General features: G+C 38.0%; 1 protein-coding gene across 12 annotated transcripts; it reads right to left on the bottom strand.

Annotated features, from left to right (window-relative positions):
* Positions 1 to 14: 14 nt before the first annotated feature.
* Positions 15 to 21,096, bottom strand: LOC144631727 (uncharacterized). 12 transcript variants are annotated; one of them, XM_078490255.1, is made up of 19 exons: positions 20,977 to 21,096; positions 20,366 to 20,447; positions 18,810 to 18,975; positions 17,610 to 17,845; positions 15,706 to 15,825; positions 15,079 to 15,192; positions 10,879 to 10,992; positions 9,753 to 9,866; positions 9,353 to 9,461; positions 9,141 to 9,259; positions 6,957 to 7,070; positions 6,731 to 6,844; positions 5,407 to 5,520; positions 4,899 to 5,012; positions 4,388 to 4,501; positions 3,786 to 3,902; positions 2,786 to 2,899; positions 1,079 to 1,497; positions 15 to 458 (listed from the first exon to the last, which is right to left on the bottom strand). In XM_078490255.1, the coding sequence occupies exons 2-19, from the start codon at positions 20,424 to 20,426 to the stop codon at positions 288 to 290; spliced, it is 2,544 nt and encodes an 847-aa protein (XP_078346381.1). In that variant the 5' UTR covers positions 20,427 to 20,447; positions 20,977 to 21,096; the 3' UTR covers positions 15 to 287. The 12 variants fall into 12 exon arrangements, with proteins under 12 accessions (XP_078346381.1, XP_078346385.1, XP_078346386.1 ...); XM_078490259.1 differs by lacking the exon at positions 5,407 to 5,520; XM_078490260.1 differs by lacking the exon at positions 6,731 to 6,844.
* Positions 21,097 to 21,129: the final 33 nt, after the last annotated feature.

The following is a 21,129-nucleotide window of genomic DNA, read 5'->3' as shown; positions in this document are numbered from 1 at the left end:
CAACAACCAAAATCTAAGTCCATTTTTCTTTATTTGTTGTTTTTACAACGTTAACCGATGGTTAACTCCAAAAAGAGCTTCTTATCTTTTAACAATAATAAACCAAAATGCCTTCAGTCAAGCAATAAAAGAAAAATACAATGCTACAGAAACTTAAAATACAAGTCGTACTGGAATTGTTATGTCCGGTGCTAATGATTTAGCGTTTAGTTTTGCTTCCCGTTTTAGTGTCTTTGCTTCCAAAACATTTAATCACTGCGCTTTGAACCAAGGAACCCTTTAAGAGTCTAACAACTGTTTTTTATCATGTCACTTAATTTCATGCACTTGTCGAGAGTGAGGCCTTCGATCGATTCTACTTCTAAGACACGGTCGTCTCTGCCCATGGCGATCGCTGTCAATTCTTCCTTGCTCACTTTTTTTCCAATGCCAACGGCTATGACGCTCACATTACGATCCTAACACGGAAACACAGACACTTACAGTCAAATTGTTGTTGTCACATAGAAATACAAATACTATCAGATCTAGCATAAAATCTATCAAGTTCGAGCTTGTGTACAGTAAAAACCCGCGAGTAAGAACCTATTGATTTTCAGATTAGTCTAAACTGGTTCTTACATAAAGGGTTATTAACACAAATTTAGGCTAATTATGTTCTTAATAGGTTCGTAATTTCTGAGGAAAAAATTTCAAAGTTGTTAAAAAGAAATTTCGTGGTATTCGGCCTTTATCTTGTATAAAATTTGCATTACATTGCTTCTGGGGCAATAAGGCTTCTAGGTTATGTATCCCCAAAGAGGATCGGGAATGTTGAACGCTCAGATTTAGGGAAAAGTATAATCTTTTACTCATTTTATACGGAGTTTTCCTTTCTCGCATTAGTTTGAATTTACATTTTTTGGAAAGTGTGTGGTTGGAATAGCTCACATTTCTTTAACTAGGCATGAGAAATTGGTTCGTAAGCGTGAGTTGGAGTGAGGTCGAAGTTTTCAACTCGTGGGCGTGAGACTCACGCCAAAGGGGTGAGAGTTGGCAGGTATAAGTTTTGTTTGTGCATGTTTTAATGTTAACAAACCTTGAGAGGTTTCAGTGCTTTCTTGTATGGTTCGCTGCCTTTTTCAGTGTTACCGTCCGTGATTACGACCAGTACATTCGGGACTTGATTTCTGTCCTCCCCTGGTGCGTATAACTCTTCTCCCGCCATCTTCAGTGCCTTGTCGGTTCTCGTCTTTCCATCCGGGAACTCCGTGTATAGGATCCTTAGTTTGAGCTGGATTGGGTGGTAATTCATCGGATCAGAGAGTTGACTCACTAACTGTGGTTTGTTGCTGTAAACAATTACTCCAAAGTGCGTTTTCTCCGCACTGACCGTGAACTGATCAATCAGTTTTAAGAGGAACATCTTGGTTTGAGCGAATCCATAGTTACCAACGCTTCCACTACCGTCAATAACAAGACCCAGGTCAAATCGGTCAGCAGGGGTGGAGCAGCCGCCTGGTGAACAGAACAGAACATTCATCTCATCTAGGCCTTTCTCGATTATGCTAGCATTTTTTTCGGCATTTTTTGGGAAAACGAGCATTTTTTTTTTCGTTTTTTCTTGAAAAAGAATTGCTAGCATTTTCTGTCATTTTTCATGACTGTGATCCAGACTTCAGCACTCAGAAGGATAAATAATCCTAAAGTTTCACAATTTTGATTACTTAATTTGATTTTTTTCTGTCTGTTTCGACTGTTTGTGCGTTGTGTTACTTGTTTACTTGTGTTGTGTTACTTGTGTGTGTTTTTTTAATTTTTTAAAAATATATTTTTTTTATTTTTTTTTTAAATATATATTTTTTTATTTTTATAATTTTTTTTTATAAACAAACAATTATTAAGTATCACCTGTTGTTGATATGAGCATATAATGTACGAATTTGTACGTTTTGTTTCAAATAAATCAAAGCATTTTTTGGAATTCAAGTGGCATTTTTTAAAGAAATCAGGCATTATTTTAGCATTTTTTTTTTTTTGGCTTTTTGCGAGAATTTCTAGTAGCATTAAATGCCAGTTTTACTAGCATAATCGAGAAAGGCCTAATCTCATCACCTTTATTTCACCTCGGATTTACAAGGGTAGCTGTATAGCTAATTTCTCAGAGAAAGAAAATACGAAGAAAAAAATAGATAAACAGATCTAAGGCGGAATCCATCAGGAAATCGAGAAATATCCCGGGAGTAATATTAATTTCAGTTGAGCAAAAATCGAGTATCTGAGTAATTTAAACCCCTAAGCGTTATTTTCTACCATTTTCAAATGCTAAAAATGTAAGTAATTATCCGTGATAACACCAACAACAATTTCTTACCAGAGCCTAAGAAAATGAATTTCAAAGTTCACAAGAACCATGTAAACTACTTTAAGCGATTCAGTGGAATTCAGTGAAAGTTCGAAATTTGTTGTCGATGTTTGGTGTTGTTAGAAGTGATTTCTTTTGATAAGATATTTGAAACAGTAACAAAGAAGTTTGCAATAGGATGTAAATGATTTTGGTACATAATTTTGTTCAATTAATACTCAAAGTGAATTCCGTCTTAACATCTAAGAAATTCAGCTGAATCAACAACCTCGTTCCCAGGGCTTTTCCCTGAGGGTTATTTTTGGAAAGTTTGGGTGGGAGAGGGGGCGGGGGGGGGGGGGGGTGTACGGCGCTCTTTCTGAAACCCTTACACCATTTGAAGGTCATGACAACAGAATTTACATCTCTCTCAGTATTATCATCAAAGCGATTGCAGCCTACCTTTCTCACAAAAATTTCCGCTGTATCCCTTCTTACATCTGCATTTAAAACTTCCATGCGTGTTAACACATGTACCGCCATTTAAACACAAAGGCTGCTGACACTCATTCACATCTGCGGGAGCAAAATATCTTCATTAAAATAGCAAATTCTTGAGTTGTTTTTGAACTGAAGTTGTGTGGCTCCTTTATCTGTCAAAATCTGAAAGGGTTTAAACGTCTTACTTTTTATAATGCTATAATCAAACCAGTTATGATGTACGGCGGCTTAATCTGGGGGTCCACCTCCACTAATAATATAAGAAGGTTGTTTAGGTTGCAACAGAGAGCCGCAAGAGTAGTTCTCGGAGTAAGAACAAAAGAGGAGAGGACAATTAAGCTTTTTAAGAAATTGAAATGGCTACCTTTTTATGACGAAATTAATGTAATCAAGTTATGCTTAGTGTTTAAATGCCTTAATGGCCAATGCCCCGAGTATTTGTCCAATACACTGACAAGGGTTAGTGATATTTCTACGAGACAGTCGAGGCATGGAAGCATAACCCTGAGATGCCCGAAATACTCGCGTGAAACCGAGGGAGGAAGGACTTTTGCAGTCACGGCAGTGAAAGAGTGGAATAAGCTCCCTATTAACATTTATAGATCTAGTCAGAATGTTAAGCTTTTTAAAAATAATTATGTAAATCACCTTAGGGAATCTTACGTAGGTCTCGACCATTTTTCTATTTCTAAAGTTAAACTCTATTTTAGTACTTTGTTTTTAGTCATTTTAATTGTATAATATAATGAGGGCCACTAGTTTCTCAGTTTTTAACTGTAAAGTGTTTTTACCCTCGTTAAATAAAGTTATTATTATTATTATTATTATTATTATTATTATTATTATTATTATTATTATTATTATTATTATTATTATTATAAGTTAAAATTCATAATTCGAAAATAAAGGTCACTCCTTGTAACATTGTATATATTGACTTCAGGTCGAGTCACTTCATTACCTAGTTCACACCGCATTCCTGTTATACCAGCAGGGCACAAGCACTTAAACCCTCCTTGTTCGTTCACGCAACTGGCTCCGTTTTTGCACGGTTTAAATTGAGAACACACGTCAATACCTGTTGGAGACAGTTATATATCATGATTTAAAATTTATTTTATAGTACAGAACTTGCGCGGCAATCCATGAAGCTTGGCCTATAGAAAACTTGGAAAACTTTCTAGCTAGTTTGTCGTTACTGCTTCGGTGATGTCGAAATGAGACTAAAAGGAGATTAAAGTAAAAATTATACCAGTTTCAATGCATTAAATATCAAAAGGATTTTGTTATTGAAGAAGTGATCGTATTTTCACTGCGATTTCTAAATTCTAAACTATAACTGATGAATTGTTGGAAACTGATTCTTTAGCTCAGTTTGAAAATGCTTCCTCTTTTGCTAAACGCCCGTGAAAAACAAGAAAGAAAGTATAGGATGGTTGTCGATATTTCAACAAGTGTGCTAAAACTTGCGCGCATTGTGTAAATGCTAAACGGTTTTCAAGTTTCTTTCTGTTTTACGTGACGTCGTCACGCCATGAATGAGTGAACGGTTGCCACGGTTACCTTGTTGACAACGTTTCCCTTGAAATCCCGCGGGACACAGGCAGTGAAAGCTGCCCATATTGTTCACACATGTGGCACCATTACGACACGGACTTTGTTGACACTCGTTGACGTCTGCAGCAAAAAAGAAAAGATAAATCATCATGTGTGTTCACCAACAGCCACAGAAATTATTAAAGATTAAGCTTTCTTGGTCTCCGCTTACTAAGATTTCCCCTGAATTGCACACGCTACTCCCCTTAGCGTAGGCTCACTCGCCGTCGCCATTATGTGTAGTTTACCTTTAGACGTTACATGGCGCTTAAATGACCTAGACACCTTTCTCGAGTTCCGCTTTGGTACATTTACGCCAAAATGAACCTCGCGTAACGTTAGAGAAAATCGAACGGTATCATAAAATAACGAAATAAATATCGTGCTTTTGCATATTGTAACAAGTTGTAATACTTGTAATAACTCACTTAATTTGTGGAACAACAAATCATAGTCAAGAATGAGAGCAGGATACTACCTTGATCACAGAGTTTTCCTTGGAATCCCTGTTGACATTTGCATGTGAAACCTCCTACAGTGTTCGTACATGTTGCGCCATGTTTACACGGAGAATTCGCACATTCTTCCACGTCTGAATATAATCAACAGAGCGTGATCAGTTTAAGATTATTCTGCGGTTATTTGTAACTGAAAAAAGACCACCTCTACACCCCTTCCAAGTGTAATACTTGAGGGAAGGGGGGGGGGGCATATAAAATTGACTTAAAATTTGTCAGTAGTAAAAAAAAAATTGCGTAAAAGGCACTAGAATCGTGAGAAAGATGAAATTAAACTAGTGGCACGAGCAACTCATAAAACAATTCTCAGTTCTCCAAAAAGGAGTCCAACCAATGATCGTTCGCATACTCGGTCGCTCTACTACGGAGCTACAGGAAACTCCTGAGCTAAAACGTGCATTGCCATTTTGTTAAACAGTTTTCTAGTTTCTCATTTCTGTTTTACGTGACGTCGCCACAGCTACCTACCTTGTTGACAAAGTTTCCCTTGAAATCCTGCGGGACACAGGCAGTGAAAGCTGCCCATGCTGTTCACACATGTGGCGCCATTACGACACGGACTTTGCTGACACTCGTTGACGTCTGCAGCAAAAAAGAAAAGATAAATCATCATGGTCAGCAATGAACAACCAATTCATGACTGAGGCCACTGACCAACCACATAAGTTACCTTATTATATAAACATCGGTGAAATACCAGGAAATCTTTCGCGCGAAAAAATCATATCTTCGCACGTGAAAATAACATGTTATTTTCACATGTGAAGATATCGATTTCCAAACATTTTATGAGCAGTTTGCCCTGTTTCAATGCTGAATGAGCCAAAGTAAATCGATATTAAGTCGAAACATTTTCGGATCTTCCTCGACAATCTTCGGCAATCTTCGGATATCTTCGGAAAAGTTCGGAAAATGTTCGGAAACATTCGTACGACCTTCGGACAACATTTTGCAAATCTTCGGAAATCTTCGGAAAATGGTCGGTAATCTTCGGAAAATCGTCAAAAACATCGTAATTAGTAGGTTTATATAATAAACAGAATATTGCATGGTTGCTTGGAGATATGAAATTTATCTTCTCGTGTTCAAATTGATATCCCACTCGTTCGCTGCGCTCACTCGTGAGATATCGATTTGAACACTCGAAGATAAATTTCATATCTCCGCGCAACCATGTAATATCCTCTATTTATTAAAGGAAATGAACGCTTGCGTCAATCTGATTGAGTTATTTAAAATTAACGCGACTTAAATTAACGCGTTTCGAAGGAAAAGTTACTTCCCAATAAAGGAAGTTAACACGAAAGAGAGGGTAACATTTTAACATGAAGGAAATTAAAGATTAGAAACCGGACCTTTAATATTGAATTAGTTCTACAGTTGATGTCATATTGATTGGTCTACTTTCACCGCGGTCAAACGTCTCAGGCAGCTTTTCTTTCTATTTCGGGGAATTTCGTTCATATTGAAGTGTTAGTATGAGCAAGGATCGATAAAATAGTTACTGAGGGTAAACATATTCCCATTTACTCAGGTAAACGAGTGTTTCTACTTCAGTAAATGTTCCGCATCCGAACCAAAGTGCTTTCACAAATGGCGCGACAAGTCCGCATGTCGCTGTTTTCAAACACGAAACTCTTTTTGTAAAGCTCCAAAAGACTTAGTAAAACCGCAGGATATAGGTTATGTACCAAATTTTGTACTGTGAAAATTAAAACCTTATCTTTGAAGTACTTTTCTTGTTTTTTTTTTTGCATATTTCTATTGTTTGAACTCGGGGAGGTCTACTGACCTTGTTCACAGTGTGTACCAGTGTATCCTGGCGTGCATCTGCAGTGATAGTCACCCAGTGTGTTTACACATGTCGCGCCGTTCTTACAAGGTTTGGACTCGCACTCGTTTATATCTTAAATGAATAAAATAAACCAAAGTTAAATTAAAGCAAGAAAGCGAATTGAATCAGCTTCTAAAGGCCAGGTTAGTGTAAAAAAAGGTAAACAAAGGGGAAAAATGTATACCTTGATCACAAAGTTTTCCTTGGAATCCCTGTTGACATTTACATGTGAAACCTCCTGCAGTGTTCGTACATGTAGCGCCATTTTTACACGGAGAATTCTCACATTCATCCACGTCTAAAAATAATGAACAAAACATGATCAGTTTAAGATTATGGTTAGCTACGAATTGAATGTTAAAAACTAGATTCATTGTTTGCAATTGAAAACAGACTATCACTACTCTTCCCATATTATAGTGCCTTAGAACTCGTCAAAAAGAGTAAAAAATAATAAATAATAATTAATAATTAACTTATATTGCGCAATTATCAATTTAAAAATTTTCAATTGCGCATTACAATATAATTAAAAAAAGCTAAAAAATTTAAAATTTGAATTCACAAGCTAAAAAAGTTTAAAATGTATATAAACTATAAAAAGAAATGTACAATTAAAAAGCTTTTAAAAATAAAAAGTTCCTGATGGCTTTCTTGAAACTTTGAACTGATGACAGGTTTCTTATTTCATTTGGAAGCCATAAAATTTAAAATTTAAATTCACAAGCTAAAAAAGTTTAAGAGGAAATCCGCCAGGACTTCGAGTAGTTATTGGACAAAATTATGTACCAAAACTATTTACACCTGATTGCAAGCTTTTGTGTTACTGCTTCAAATATCTTATCGAAAGAAATCTTTTCTAACAACACCACACATCGAAAACACATTTTGAAGTTCCGCTGAATTCCACTGAATCGCTTAAAAGATGTAAGCTTTTGCCCATAGCTTGTGAACTTTAAATATCATTTTCTCAGACTCGGATAAGAAATTGTTGTACCAGAATTATTTCCACCTTATTGCAAACTTTTTTGTTACTGCTTTAAATATCTTATCAAAAGAAATCTTTTCTAACAACACCACACATCGAAAACACATTTTGAAGTTCCGCTGAATTCCACTGAATCGCTTAAGACGAATTTACAAAATGGCTACACGTGAGATTTTTCCTATACCTTGTGAACTTTGAAATTCATTTTCTCAGACTCTGATAGGAAATTGTTGTTGGTGTTATCACGGATAATTATTTACATCTTTACCTTTTATTAAGGCTAGGAAATAACGCAATAGGATTTAAATTATTCTGGAAATTGATTTTTGTCCAACTTTAATAAATATTACTCGACTTCCTAGTGGATTCCGTCTTTAAAAAATGTATATAACTATAATGCCTTAAAGACACTAGAATTTTATGAAAGATAACAGTAACCAGCAAGTGCAACAAACTACTCGGAAAAGAAATTCCGAGTTGTCCGGACAGGAGTCGAGCATGTGATCTTTCACACACCGGTCGGACGCTATACCAATGAGCTACAGGACACTCGTGAGAGCAGGCCAGGTTACCGAAATACTAACCAATGGACTACCGTGCCAAAAAAAAAAACCGGTCAAACGGTCATGATAGTTGATGAGAGTTCCAACTATCACGCGCGTTTGAACACGAACTATCATGCACTATCATCAACTATCATGCAGTTTGGACGTGCTCAAATTCGACATGATAGTTGATGATAGTTTTTACCGTTTGATCGCGGGGATGATAGTTTATCGGTCAGTGGTTCAGTCAAAGACGGGCTCAATCCAAGATTTATGGCTTCCGAAAAGGAAATTTTATCGTTCGTCGAAGAAGAAAACCGAAATTTAGATTAATATTTGGACTATAGTGAAGCTGAAAACGAGAAAGTAAGTGGGAAGAAGAAGAGTAAAAACAGCGTCGAGAAAGCACTGAAAATATCACTGCCAAAAGCAAGAGATGGCGTGAAAGCATCGGAAACAAGGAAAAAACATGAAAACATTTTTGCATTGAGTGATAGTGGAGTTGAGAACGAGAAAAGCAAAAATGAAATGCGCGAGCGCATTGCGTGATTTCGACAAACTATCATCAACTATCATGGAGCGTTTGATCGCAAACATAATAGTCAATATGATAGTGAATAGCGAACTATCATCATCTATCATGTACCGTTTGATCGAGGCTTAAATTAGTTGACATCAAAACTGGTTCTAAAGCTTGTTAAGATTGGAGATCAAAACTTCATTACTACTACGTGAATTACTTCTAAAGAGTTCTATGTAAGCTGTAGAGAAACTTTCACGAGTCATGTAATAAAGTAAGAAATTAACAGCTGACATAAATGCTTGGCCGTGTTACCTTTCTCACAGTGTGTCCCAGTGTGTCCCGGAGTACATTTGCAGAGGTAATGACCCAGTGTGTTCACACATGTCGCTCCGTTCTTACAAGGTTTGGAGCCGCACTCGTTTATATCTTGAATGAAATAATAATCCAAGGTCAAATTGAAGCTAGAACGCGACTTGAATCAGTGTAAAAATAGGTAATCGCAGGAAAGGAAAAGGATTCCTTGATCGCAGAGTTTTCCTTGGAATCCCTGTTGACATTTACATACAAACCCTCCTACAGTGTTCGTACATGTTGCGCCATTTTTACACGGAGAATTCGAACATTCATCCACGTCTAAATATGATCAACAGAGTATGGTCAGTTTAAGATTATTCTGTGCAAATAACGAATTCATTGTTTGCAACTGAAAAACAGACCTCGCCTACACTACTTTTCATTTTTAGTACTTGAGGGAAGGGGTTGGGGGGAAAACCACCCAAATTAAAGTGGCGCTTTAGAACTCGTCAGAAGTATTAAAAGAAATGCCCAAAAGGCATTAGAATTTTGTGAAAGATGTAAAAAAGTAGTTGACACAAACTACTTGGAAAAGAAATTCGGAGTTCTTCTGGCAGAAGTGCAACATACCTTGATCACAGAGTTTTCCTTGGAATCCCTGTTGGCATTTACATGTGAAACCTCCTACAGTGTTCGTACATGTTGCGCCATTTTTACACGGAGAAGTCACACATTCATCCACATCTGTATATAATCAACAGAGCGTGATAAGTTTAAAAGTATTCTGCGTAAATTACGATTGTTAACCTACATTCATTGTTTGCAACTGAAACAGACCCCTCCTGTACTACCTTTCAAGTATTGTGCTTGAAGGAAGGGGTTAGGGGTTTGGCTACCATCCATATTAAAGTGGCTTCAGAAGTGGTAAAAGAAATACCAAAAAAGGCACTTTAATTTTGGAAATTATGTTTACAAGTAAGTGACACAAACTACTTGGAAAAGAAATTCGGAGTTCAAAAGAAATTCGCACATTCATCCACGTCTGAACATGATCAACAGAGTATGATCAGTTTAAGATTATTCTGTGTTAGCTACGAATCTTAAAACCTGAATTTATCACAAAATTCTAGTGTATTTTTATATGGGAGCCCCCGTCCTTCAAGTATTACACTTGGAAAGAAGTGTAGGAGTAGTCAGTTTTCAATTACAAGCAGTGTTTGTTACTGTATTGAAAACTGACTACTCCTACGATTGCAGCGAAAACTTAGACCCCCGAAAGTTAAGACCGAAGACCTAAGACCCGAAAACGAAGACACCCTTATTTTATTAATTTTTGCCCTTTTACCTACCTAGACCTTTACAAGATCTTAGGTCTTAACATTCGGGGGTCTTAGTTTTCGCTACAACCCTACTCCTACACTCCCTTCCAAGTGTAATACTTGAACTACCAGTAACTACGAATGTTAAAACCTATGGGGCTCCTATATAAAAGTGGCTTTGCGAGAATGCGTGGAAAGAAAATAAGTTTTGTAGCAAGCTGTTTCCAAGCTTAACACATACCATCATTTCCTTTCTCCAATAAAAATTGATATCAAAACTGATTATAAAGCTTGTTATTGCAAAAGTAGCGATAAAAATGTCGTTACCACTTTGCGAATTAATTTTTTTAAGAGCTCAGTGTTAGCTATGGAAACTTTCACGAGTCATGTAATAAAGTAAGAAATCAAAGGCTGATTTAAATGATTGGCCGTGTTACCTTTCTCACAGTGAGTCCCAGTGTATCCCGGCCTGCATCTGCAGTGATAGCCACCCAGTGTGTTTACACATGTCGCTCCGTTCACACAAGGTTTGGACTCGCACTCGTTTATATCTCAAATGAAAAAAAGAAAAAATTCAAGCAAAGTCAAATTAAAGCAAGAACGCGAATTAAATCAGCCTAAATCAAGTCAAGTTAGTACCAAATTTTGCAGAAATCGTTACACACTGGACAAAAGCACCAAACTTGGTATACAAAGACCTTTGAACATAAAATTTCCAAAAATATGATGCTCCAAAAAAATCGTCTCACTTGGATGGTGAAAGTGACGTCATTTTTTACGTCAGACAGGTATTTTTGGTTGTTTTGTGTAATATGACAATGAATGGAATTTAGTAAGGGCTTCCTGGCTTTCGTGATGACAGGATAAGCACAACAGTTTGACAATGTTTTATAATAACTGTCAATTAAAAGCATAGGCCTGTTTTAAAAAAAGTTATTTCGATAAATATATTCCAGTGGATGTTACTTACAGACAAACTAGATAAGAACAATTGACAAAAACTTGTGTGTGGCTGGCATGGTTTGCTGCAGCATGCAAGGTACGTAACAACAAACATTTAAGAGGGTGTCAATGGGGTATAGCTATAGTCAGTAAGCAGCTAAAAAAATGCTACTTAGTCAGTAAGCAGCTAAAAAAACGCTGCTTAGTCTGTAAGCAGCAAAAAAATCATTTAGTCAGTTAGTTGACATGATTTTGAGTCCTGCAGACATTTATAGGGTCTTATAGTGGTTCGCAAGTGCTGTCGCACTTTTCCAGCTTGCAATGTTCTTGAACAGTACATCAAATCAGCTCGAAGAATATATAGATATATATTTTTACAAATCCAGCCTAACCACTGCCCTAATTTGTCTTCCATTTCGATGGAAGGAACCAAAGTATTCACTCTTTCTCATCATCATCCTCAGACAAATGAGACAAAGATAAACTGGAATCAGAGTCAGAGTCATACTCGTCGATAACTTCCTCTTCCTCTCCTTCAGTGACTTCCTCCACATTGCTTTCAAGAGGATCGTGTGGTAGGTTTAGCCCATATGCTGACATGGGCAATGTGCCAGCTGAAACTTTTGTTGTTTGCTGCCTAACAGTAAGCTGTCGAACACACTGTCAATGTTCACTCGCCCATTCCCTCATCTTTGCAATGTTCACCTTGTCCATGGGCACTACTGGGATTGGAGTTAATTTTGCAATAGCAGACAGATCTATTGCGAGCTCTGGAACTGGATAGTAGGATCTTCGGTGGGTGTAGTATTTAACAGACCAGTTTGTAAGTCGCTTGATAGATTCTCTCATACCCTTTCCAAACTCTCGGCAATAGTCTAGCAAACTTGGTGCTGGGTGTTTCTTCTTTGTGGTTGTGTGAAGGTTCTCTATCACCAAAGTCAACAGAGACTGTAGGTTGATCGCGTTTGCAGCATCTGGACTCATGAATTCTGATAGTTTTAAAAGACGGCTAATGCTGCTTAAAATAAGTAAAATAAGCACACAAGATTTCAAAACAAAAAGAACACAAGATTTCATGGTCTTGCTGGCTACTGTACCCTCTGGTCCATTGGTGATTCTTTCTGAGCCAATCTGCAATTGTACATCTGAGACACATCTTTTGAGGAACCTTGTAACACCCTGTAGACTGGTTTGCACATCCACAAGGGTGGAATCCATACCTGTCTGGCCTCGCAAATGAATTCCAAAGTTACAAAATAGGTCCCCAAGGTGTGTTTGGAATTCAACCGTACCGTCCAAAGGGGTTACAAGCTTGACAAGAAACATTTCTTTCTTTTTTAGTTCACAATAATCTTGTTATTCTCAAAAAATATTCATTTCTTTTTATCAATTTCAAACTTTTATTGGTCGCCTTTGCTCCATATACGCTTAAAAATCACATGCTTTTATACGCTTGTCAGTTAATATTTTGTAATTCATACGCTTACGATAGCAAAAAAAGTCCTTTATACGCTAAGCAGTTAACCCCATTGACACCCTCATTTAATATTTAGTCGGACATTACTAATACATTATAAGGAGAGGAAACTAGTGCAAGCGCACCTTAATCAACAGGAGGGTTTTACGAAAAGCTGGGGGCAAGATTACAAAAAATGGCGACACGCAACGGCAATCTTGACAGAAGCATGTGCAGAAACAGAAATAGCTCTCTTGGCATCGATACATTCCCACAGAGAACAAGGCAAGAGTATCTTCAAGACCTAGAGCATGCTTTAGACAACCACGTCATGATCAATTGCAGTCGCTGGGTTAGTGTCCAACATTTTCAGCGTGTAATGAGTCATCCAGGAAACATCTAGACGGCTTTATGTGATTTTTAACAATTAAGCCCACGAACAGAAAAAAGCCAAAGTTAAGAACACTAGAGGGGTTTAGGAGCCAACGAAGAACCCATCCCGCCTAATAGTGCACTTTTAAAATCACCCGACCATTAAGAGGAATTGGCTGCCATTATTTACCACAAGTCTTTTGTCAGAAAATCGAATCAAAGCAAGCGGGCATGGCATCAGTAGCCAGCAACGTAAAGGCGACCTTAGCATATTATTCGCCCAAGTCTACCCAAAGTAACGCAAGATACCGGAAAAAAACGGTTGAATGTGAAGTCTTTAACGGTAACGTCCTGATTTACAATCCTAGCCAAACGTTACACAATTGTTTTTTAGAGTTTTCAGAACAAATCTCTCTGCCATTTCTCAGGCAAGAACTGAAAACTGTCAATTAAGTGGAGGTAGTGTAGGATCGCTGTCTGCCAGAGTGAGCGAGGAATGGCACAAATGAGAAATAAAGGCCTGGTGCTCAAGTAAATGTTAGTCCCCTATAGGAAAGAACTGGAATGCCTTCTTCGCGATACCAAACAAATTGATGATGGACTTTACTTAAAAGCATGTATAAAGAAGCGGATATCAGAGAAATAGTTTATTTGTTTGACGCTCTTGAAAATGGGCAGAGCAAAATTGAAATTTGAACAGTGGACACGGAATTGGTCTTGGCGCTGTTGCACTGGTTGGCCAATTCTTTAATATACAAGGGAAGTCTCCCGAGTAAACTGGCATATCGGTGGCGTTTGGAATTGGTACACATTTTCTATGAAGTCAATTACGATTCTGTGGAAATTTAGGTATGGAGCAATCAGTCAAAGTCAATTCCAATCCTGCATTTCACGTCTTTTTGTTGGGCTGCGATACAAATTTGCCTTTTTGTGAAGCCTTTCCTTACTTAAAACAAAGCAAGTTCGTTACAGTTAGCTGTTCTTCAGCACACTCAGAAACTAAAGAGAGATTGACAGTACATAATTATAAGTAAGTAGAAAACCAGATTACAATTACATCTTTAAAAAAACTATTTTTAACAGGAAGTAAGTTGTTTTTCATGATGCTTTGCTAACAATATTCAAAGAGCTGCATACCAGGTTGGGGGTTTGGCCGTGTGTACAGAGCCTAATAAATTTTTCACTAAAAACCTGAAGGTGGAAGTGGAAAGAAAATAATTTGCAAGTCAGTGCGTGGCAATTCCGGAGAAGGCAGGTATATTATTCAAAAAGCCACTTAAAATCAACTGTTCCTCAAAGACCAGGGGGCGGAAAGTGCCCGCGCCGACTTTCAACAGTTTATAACTTTTTCAACATTCAACCAAACACTGCCAAGCTTTGCATCTTTATCTAAAATATATTTAGAAATAATTTAATATGACAGGTTGTTGTGTCAGAGACTTGATGTTGTCATGAAAACGGCATTTTGAGAGAAATGTTTTACCAAATTTGTAATTTTTGTGTTTTTATAGATAAAAATTAACTTTTTATGCAGTTATTTTCACCTTTTGGGCATTTTTTGCACCATTTTATCGTTTTCAGTACTTTTTAGTAATTTTTGGCGGTTTTCTTACGTTTTGGAAAAATTTTCAAATCCAAGATGGCGGATCGAAGATGACAAATATGTTGTTGATTTTTGTGATGACGTAATTGTCCTTTCTCGCGATCCATGTTTTTGGAGCATCAGATTTTCTTAAAGCCCATGCCTCAAAGACTACGTGTGCCAAATTTGGTTCTTTTGTCCGGCGTGTAACGATAATTTTGCTAACCCACTAGACTATAACGAGTAGTTAACACAAACTACTTGGAAAGAAGAAGTCCAACATACCTTGATCACAGAGTTCTCCTTCGAATCCCTGTTGACATTTACATGTGAAACCTCCTACAGTGTTCGTACATGTTGCGCCATGTTTACACGGAGAATTCGCACATTCATCTATGTCTGAAAATGATAAACGATTATAAATAGTATTACTGGACCAAGTAAAAAAAGTTTTCACCAAGATAAAGCTTTAGAGGTCAGAAAAGTAGATTTTAAAGTTGATAGCAGAATGTTCTATCTATCACTTCAAGAAATACCTCTACTCGTCATAAACTGAATAAAATAAATGAGAAGTTGTGGCGGGATATTAATAAGGGGGCTCTTCATCCATTCAGTTCCAGATCGAATTGGCGTTAAGAAATGTTTGTCTTTATGGAGGGAGGAAAATCGAAGAACGCGGTAAAAAAACGGAGTAAGAACGAGAACCAACAACAAAATCAACCCTACCGTCCACCCCGCGATTGTGTTTTACCAATACCCTGTCCCAGTCTTCGCGCACTAATGTATCTTTATTGCGCCAAGAAAATACGAAATAATCTTCTTTAGGGTGCGTCCACTCACGGGAAGTTCAACGGTACTGTAATCCGGAACTGTAGTGTAAGTAGACTACAAAAGGCAGAGTTTATATAATACCTTGATCACAGAGAGCTCCTTTAAATCCCTGAGGACACTCGCAGCGAAAACTTTCTGCTGTGTTCACACATGTCGCTCCGTTTTTACAAGGACTCTTTGAACATTCGTCTTCAGGCTCCTCTAAACAAAAAATAAGTCCGTGATGCCGTTACACAGTTAGTGGCTTTTAAGTGCATTGACCTATATTTCCCTCCCGAAACATACAGTGGCTGTTATAGCTATTAGGAAAGTGATTAAAAAATAAAAAAAAATCAGTATTTGGACTATATAGTGGCTTTTTGTTTCGCTTTCACATCCGAGGACTAAAACATACACACAGACAGTATCGATTCGTCTTCGCGTTAACCTGAGTCAAAACCTTTTCCTCTTCGCGTTCATCAATGCGTTCAGTTCTTCTTCTTTGACAGAAACGTTGGGACCTGAAAAACTCCAAAATGATGACGTAGCTATTCAGAGATCGAGGGGCCCTCTCTGATTGGTTGTTACTTGCGCGCCCGACAGAATTCAAAACCAAGCAACAGCCAATCAACACTCGCATGGCTCTCCGTAGTATTACGTCATCAGTATGGAATTCTTCTGGGTCTGGACTGGGTCGAATCTCATGCAACATTTCTCGAGCAAGGGAAGATATAAATGCGAGATAAAAACAAAGACATATGTTTACTCAGTCCAACCTCATATTCGTTTTTCATCAATTTTATATCACGCTGCGTTATAGCTAATAAGTGAACACAAACATTTTCAGTTACAAGGTGTGCAATAATCCATTTAAACTAGTAATACGTGACTCGCAGGGCCTCGCGAAGCTCTGGGTTATTGTTGGCTAGTAACGGACAAAATACAGCAGACAGAATACAAACAGAAACTGAACAACAACGAACTGCACGATTACAGAGACTTCGACAAAATGCCGCGGATAGAATACAAACAGAAGCTGAAGACACAAGAATACAGAGATTACAATTACTGAGACAAAATTATACAGACAGACTTTTAGTAGCCGTCAACTGAACAGCTACAGGATAGATTACAATTAAAAAGGGAAAGTGATGCAGCGTGCTTACAATTAGAATCGGAGGAGGAGAGAAATATTCGATGACAGTCTGCTCGAGAAAATAGTGCCACGCGTAGACAACAACAACAATTACAGCAACAGCAACAGGAACTAAACAAAGATGATTATCTTTCCAATGGATGGAGAAATCCCGATCAGCCTTTACATCAGCAACAATGGGTTCAGAACGAAATGGCAAATTTTCATACAACAATGAACAGTTTTCAACCTCAGCAGTTTATAGCCTAAATAGGCGTTGAGGGAGTATTACGTGGAAATCAGTGTTATTTTAATCCGAAAAGAAAAACGATAAAAATGAAAGGCTCAGGATTCGAACCCACCAAAAAAAAATAAGAAAAAAAAAACCCTAGCCGGATTCGAACCCTTGCCCTCAGTCCCGAAGATCTGATTTCAAGTTCGACGCCTTCCTTAGGCCACCAGCGCGCGGCGGCCGTGTGACGTCATTTCCGCCACACACCAAATAAATATGTATGACCGTAAACTCCACACGAGATTTCATCCCGCCTGAGCCCTTTGAGGGACAAAATTATACACCCCGCTACGCTCGGCCTTCGGCCTCGCTTCGCGAGGAACTAGTAATACGTGACTCGCAGGGCCTCGCGAAGCTCTGGGTTGGGGAGGGGGGGGGGGGGGTGTTTTAAATAAGGAGTGGATTATTTGAAGTTGAACATTAATTGAATTGTACATATTCAATTTTCCACAGTAGGCAGGAAGATATATTAAATCAAATAATAATATATCATCAAATCATGACTTTTGTGAGTATCCTCAACTGTTAAGGCTAGTCTATACCTGCTTTTTCTAAAATATCACAATGTTCTTTACTCACCGAGTCTATAAATGTAGTTTGTTTCCTCTTTACCCACACATTCCATAGGGTTGTTTATGTTGTTGTTTAGATCGCACGATGGAGGGAGGTTAAAACCCATTAAACATTTGTCTGAAAGACCTTCACTATCATAATTCATTTCTGCACCAGGCCCACTCCAACATTCTCCATAGTTTTGTAGTCCAAACACTTTGAAGCCTCTTTTTCGTGTTGCCTCGGCGCAGCGGCAGGCCAGGCTACATTGCATAATAAAAAAAACAAAGACATTGATTTTGCTTGGTGACGCTGGCGAAATATTGAAGTCTGTGGGTGTTCGTAACTAGTGCAGAGAGCAGCGATTGCTGATCTTGCAAAAGCAGCGCTTTCCAACGTCTCTCTTTTTACCCCTCCATAGAGCAGTTTTCAATTGAGTGTCGTAAAACCAAAAGCAAAGTAATCACTCTGGCTGATCACAAAGAACACAGACAATCCAGTGAACCAATAAAAACTCGAAGCAAGTACAAGTAGCCGGCAGGGAGCGCGGGAAAACGTGCGCTAGCGAGACAGGATTGGTGTTGATTTTAGTTCTGATTGGCTGCGAAAGTGGCGTGAGATTTTAAACCAATCATATAAGCGTAGCAAAACCAAACCAAAGCAAACACAAGTGAAAACCGCTCTATCTGGGTTTTTAACAATCTATTGTAATGTGGAAAAATGAACAGGCGAAAACGCATCAAAACTTGTAAAATGTGTTTCCAAAAAAGGAAAAATCATTAGTGTGGCTTGGGTCTAAATGATAGTCAGGAGCAGAAACGTAATACAATTAAACAAAAAAACGTACTCCATTTTAAACATTTTTAATTTATGGCACTTACTACTCAAATGAGTGATAGAGCGGTTTTCACTTGAGTGTCGAAATTGCGTTCACTACGCTTAGTGATTGGTTTAAAAATTTCGCGCCACTTTCTCAGCCAATCAGAAGTAAAACCAAAACCAATCGTGACTCGCTCGCGCACGTTTTCCCGCGCTTCGTGCCAGCTACATGTATTTGCTTCGAGTTTTGATTGGTTCACTGAATTGTCTGTGTCCTTTGTGATTGGCCAGAGTAATTACTTTGGTTTTAGTTTTAGGACACTCAATTGAAAACTGCTCTAACTTTGTTTAACTTTGTTCCTTTACAAGTACCACGCAGCACAAGGAAAATTCTTTTTGCCTCCATACCTGTGAACATATGCTTCATATTCTTTCCATATTACCCTCTCTCCGGAATACTTGGAGCTTGTCTTATCTCTGTCAGTTGTCAGAAGCTCATCTAAAGGTTGGGATTTCGCCTTAAAACAGCCTAGCTTCTTGTAACCTGATCTATCGCACTTTGCGAGGGACGCCACTGAAAAGATAATGAAAATACATCTGTGAGTTGTAAGCTGAGTAGATAAAGTAGTCATAAAGTTCTAAATAGTTTTAGCAAAACAATAACCAATAATTTATGGACGGTTTTGTTTGATCCGTCCTTTATTTTGGTAACATATGACAAATAGTGAAGAAAATTATTCAACATGACTCGAGCGTGGGACAAAGAAAAAATCTGAGTCCCCGCGGGAATCGAACCCATGGCCTCCCAGATTGCTGATCCTAGCAGTATGCAGGACGCGTGTCATATATCAACCTAGTAAATGGCCCAGCTCACAACGAGTCTTTCGTAGCTCAGTTGGTTAGAGCGCCCAACCGGTATCTGGAAGGCCATGGGTTCGATTCCTGTCGGGGACTCAGATATTTTCTTTGTCCCACGCTCGAGTCATGTTGAATAATTTTCTTCACTATTTATCACCGAGCTTGAAATTTACCATCTTTATTATTTACTACACATTTGATGATTTCGACATACCACACAAGTGAATAGTGCTTTTCGCGCGCGCTGATTGGTTAACTCGGGGGTGTTTAGCAAAGTACTATTCACCTTCGAGCAGCTAAAGAGAAAAAAACTGCCTTCGCGCGACGTTTTTTTTTTACCGAAAGTGACATTTTAGCTCGCTAGTTATTCAACTTGTGTGGTATATACTAAAACAATTATTCACCTCAGTGTCGGTGAATGTGGTGGATATTTACCTCGCCGCATATCCACAACTATTCACCTCCACTTCGGTGAATAATTGTTAAATATTGTTATTTGATATTTGACATAGTTTTTTATCTTTTTAGTTGTCCCTTTTAGAATCTATTTATTTCGTGTTCCCAAATTGGTATGGGTTTTCCCGAGTTAAGTATTTTTTTACACGTGAGGGGGTAGTTGCCCCCGCCAGGAAAACTAAATTTCTAACACACTGTTTGATTTTGCTGGGCTATTTCTTGTAGCTATATTGAAGTTTGCCCCCGCAGTGGAGTTTAGCGGGTTTGCCCCCTCAGACAAAAAATCCTAGGTACGGCCATGGGAGGGCATGATCTCAGGTTACAGAGACACGGCCCATATCGACAATTTAAGTTTTGTCTTGAAGTCTGCAAAGGGGTAAAAGGCAAATGATACATAGCGATGTATTTTGCTGTTGTTATTTTAAATCTCCTGATAAGATATTAGCGTTTTCAGAATCATATTTATGGGCTTCATATTAAACCCGTGGTTTGGGACAGCTTTCTGTGGCTCATCTCCAATTATTTCTATATGGCCTTCAAAAGGCTCTGCACTGCTTGAAAGTTAACGTTGCAACCCTCCCTGATAAAACGTCTTCAGTTCAGTTTTGCAGTCCCGACCAGCCACTTTGAATCTGAATCTTACAACTTACGTGTTGCAGTCGTAGTGATTTGGCAGACGAAGACAAGCAAGAAAACTCCGCAAAGATTCATTTTCTCCTAGCCACGACTTCACTGAAATGTAGAAACAACAACATCAATAGCAACAACGTCGCTTATTTTACTAATGGTCATAAGACTCTCATAAAACTGGTAGTGAAAATTAGTGGCAGAAGCACACAAGATGCACAAATATAAATTACATCTATATATATTCCAAAGGCCGGATGTTTTAACGCTTTTAGTTGCGTTTAATTCATAAACACTGGCCTGAAAACATTTCCAAAATGGATCTCCATGTTAAAATAAGAAATGTTTATCTCTTTGCCAGTTTATAAATAATCGTTTATATTAAAGTGCAATCTGATTTTAATAGATACTTAGGGTTATCCGGAACTCAGTTAGACGAAATCTTTCACTATAACCGTGCTGTAGCTTGTTAAAAACAGTTTATCTCAGTTAATCGCCTGTAAGAAGTTAACCAGTCAGCCTAAAAAGGTCAAGTGTTTATAAAGAAACTGATTTTCAAAAGTAAGCGAGCTAGTTTTTTTTTCGGCAATTCAGAACTGAACAAAAGTCACTTAGAGAAATGAAAGTAACTTACCTTATGTCGACAAGAACATAAAGTTTTGAGATCTGGGGAATCTTTGCTTTCTCCTGAAAACGATAAAATTGGTCAGTCTGGCGAAGGTATCGTCTGTTTGCCACATATGCAGTTGCGAAGATTTTTGGCATAAACATTTTCACAAAAACCGAG

This window comes from Oculina patagonica, chromosome 12, assembly GCF_052425735.1.
Source record: "Oculina patagonica isolate OP01 chromosome 12, crgOcupat, whole genome shotgun sequence".
Classification (NCBI taxonomy): domain Eukaryota; kingdom Metazoa; phylum Cnidaria; class Anthozoa; order Scleractinia; family Oculinidae; genus Oculina; species Oculina patagonica.
Note: the sequence above shows the minus strand (reverse complement) of the source record. Positions and strands in the feature narration are given on the sequence as shown.

What these genes read in the sequence shown, in the direction of transcription:
- LOC144631727 (XM_078490255.1), bottom strand. Translation starts at nt 20,426, where the DNA reads ATGAATCTTTGCGGAGTTTTCTTGCTTGTCTTCGTCTGCCAAATCACT. An exon ending in AAACTACATTTATAGACTCG is followed by an intron (nt 15,826 to 17,609) that starts GTGAGTAAAGAA and finishes TTTTTTGTTTAG; the next exon opens with AGGAGCCTGAAGACGAATGT. An exon ending in TTCCAAGGAAAACTCTGCGA is followed by an intron (nt 9,260 to 9,352) that starts TCAAGGAATCCT and finishes TTATTATTTCAT; the next exon opens with TCAAGATATAAACGAGTGCG.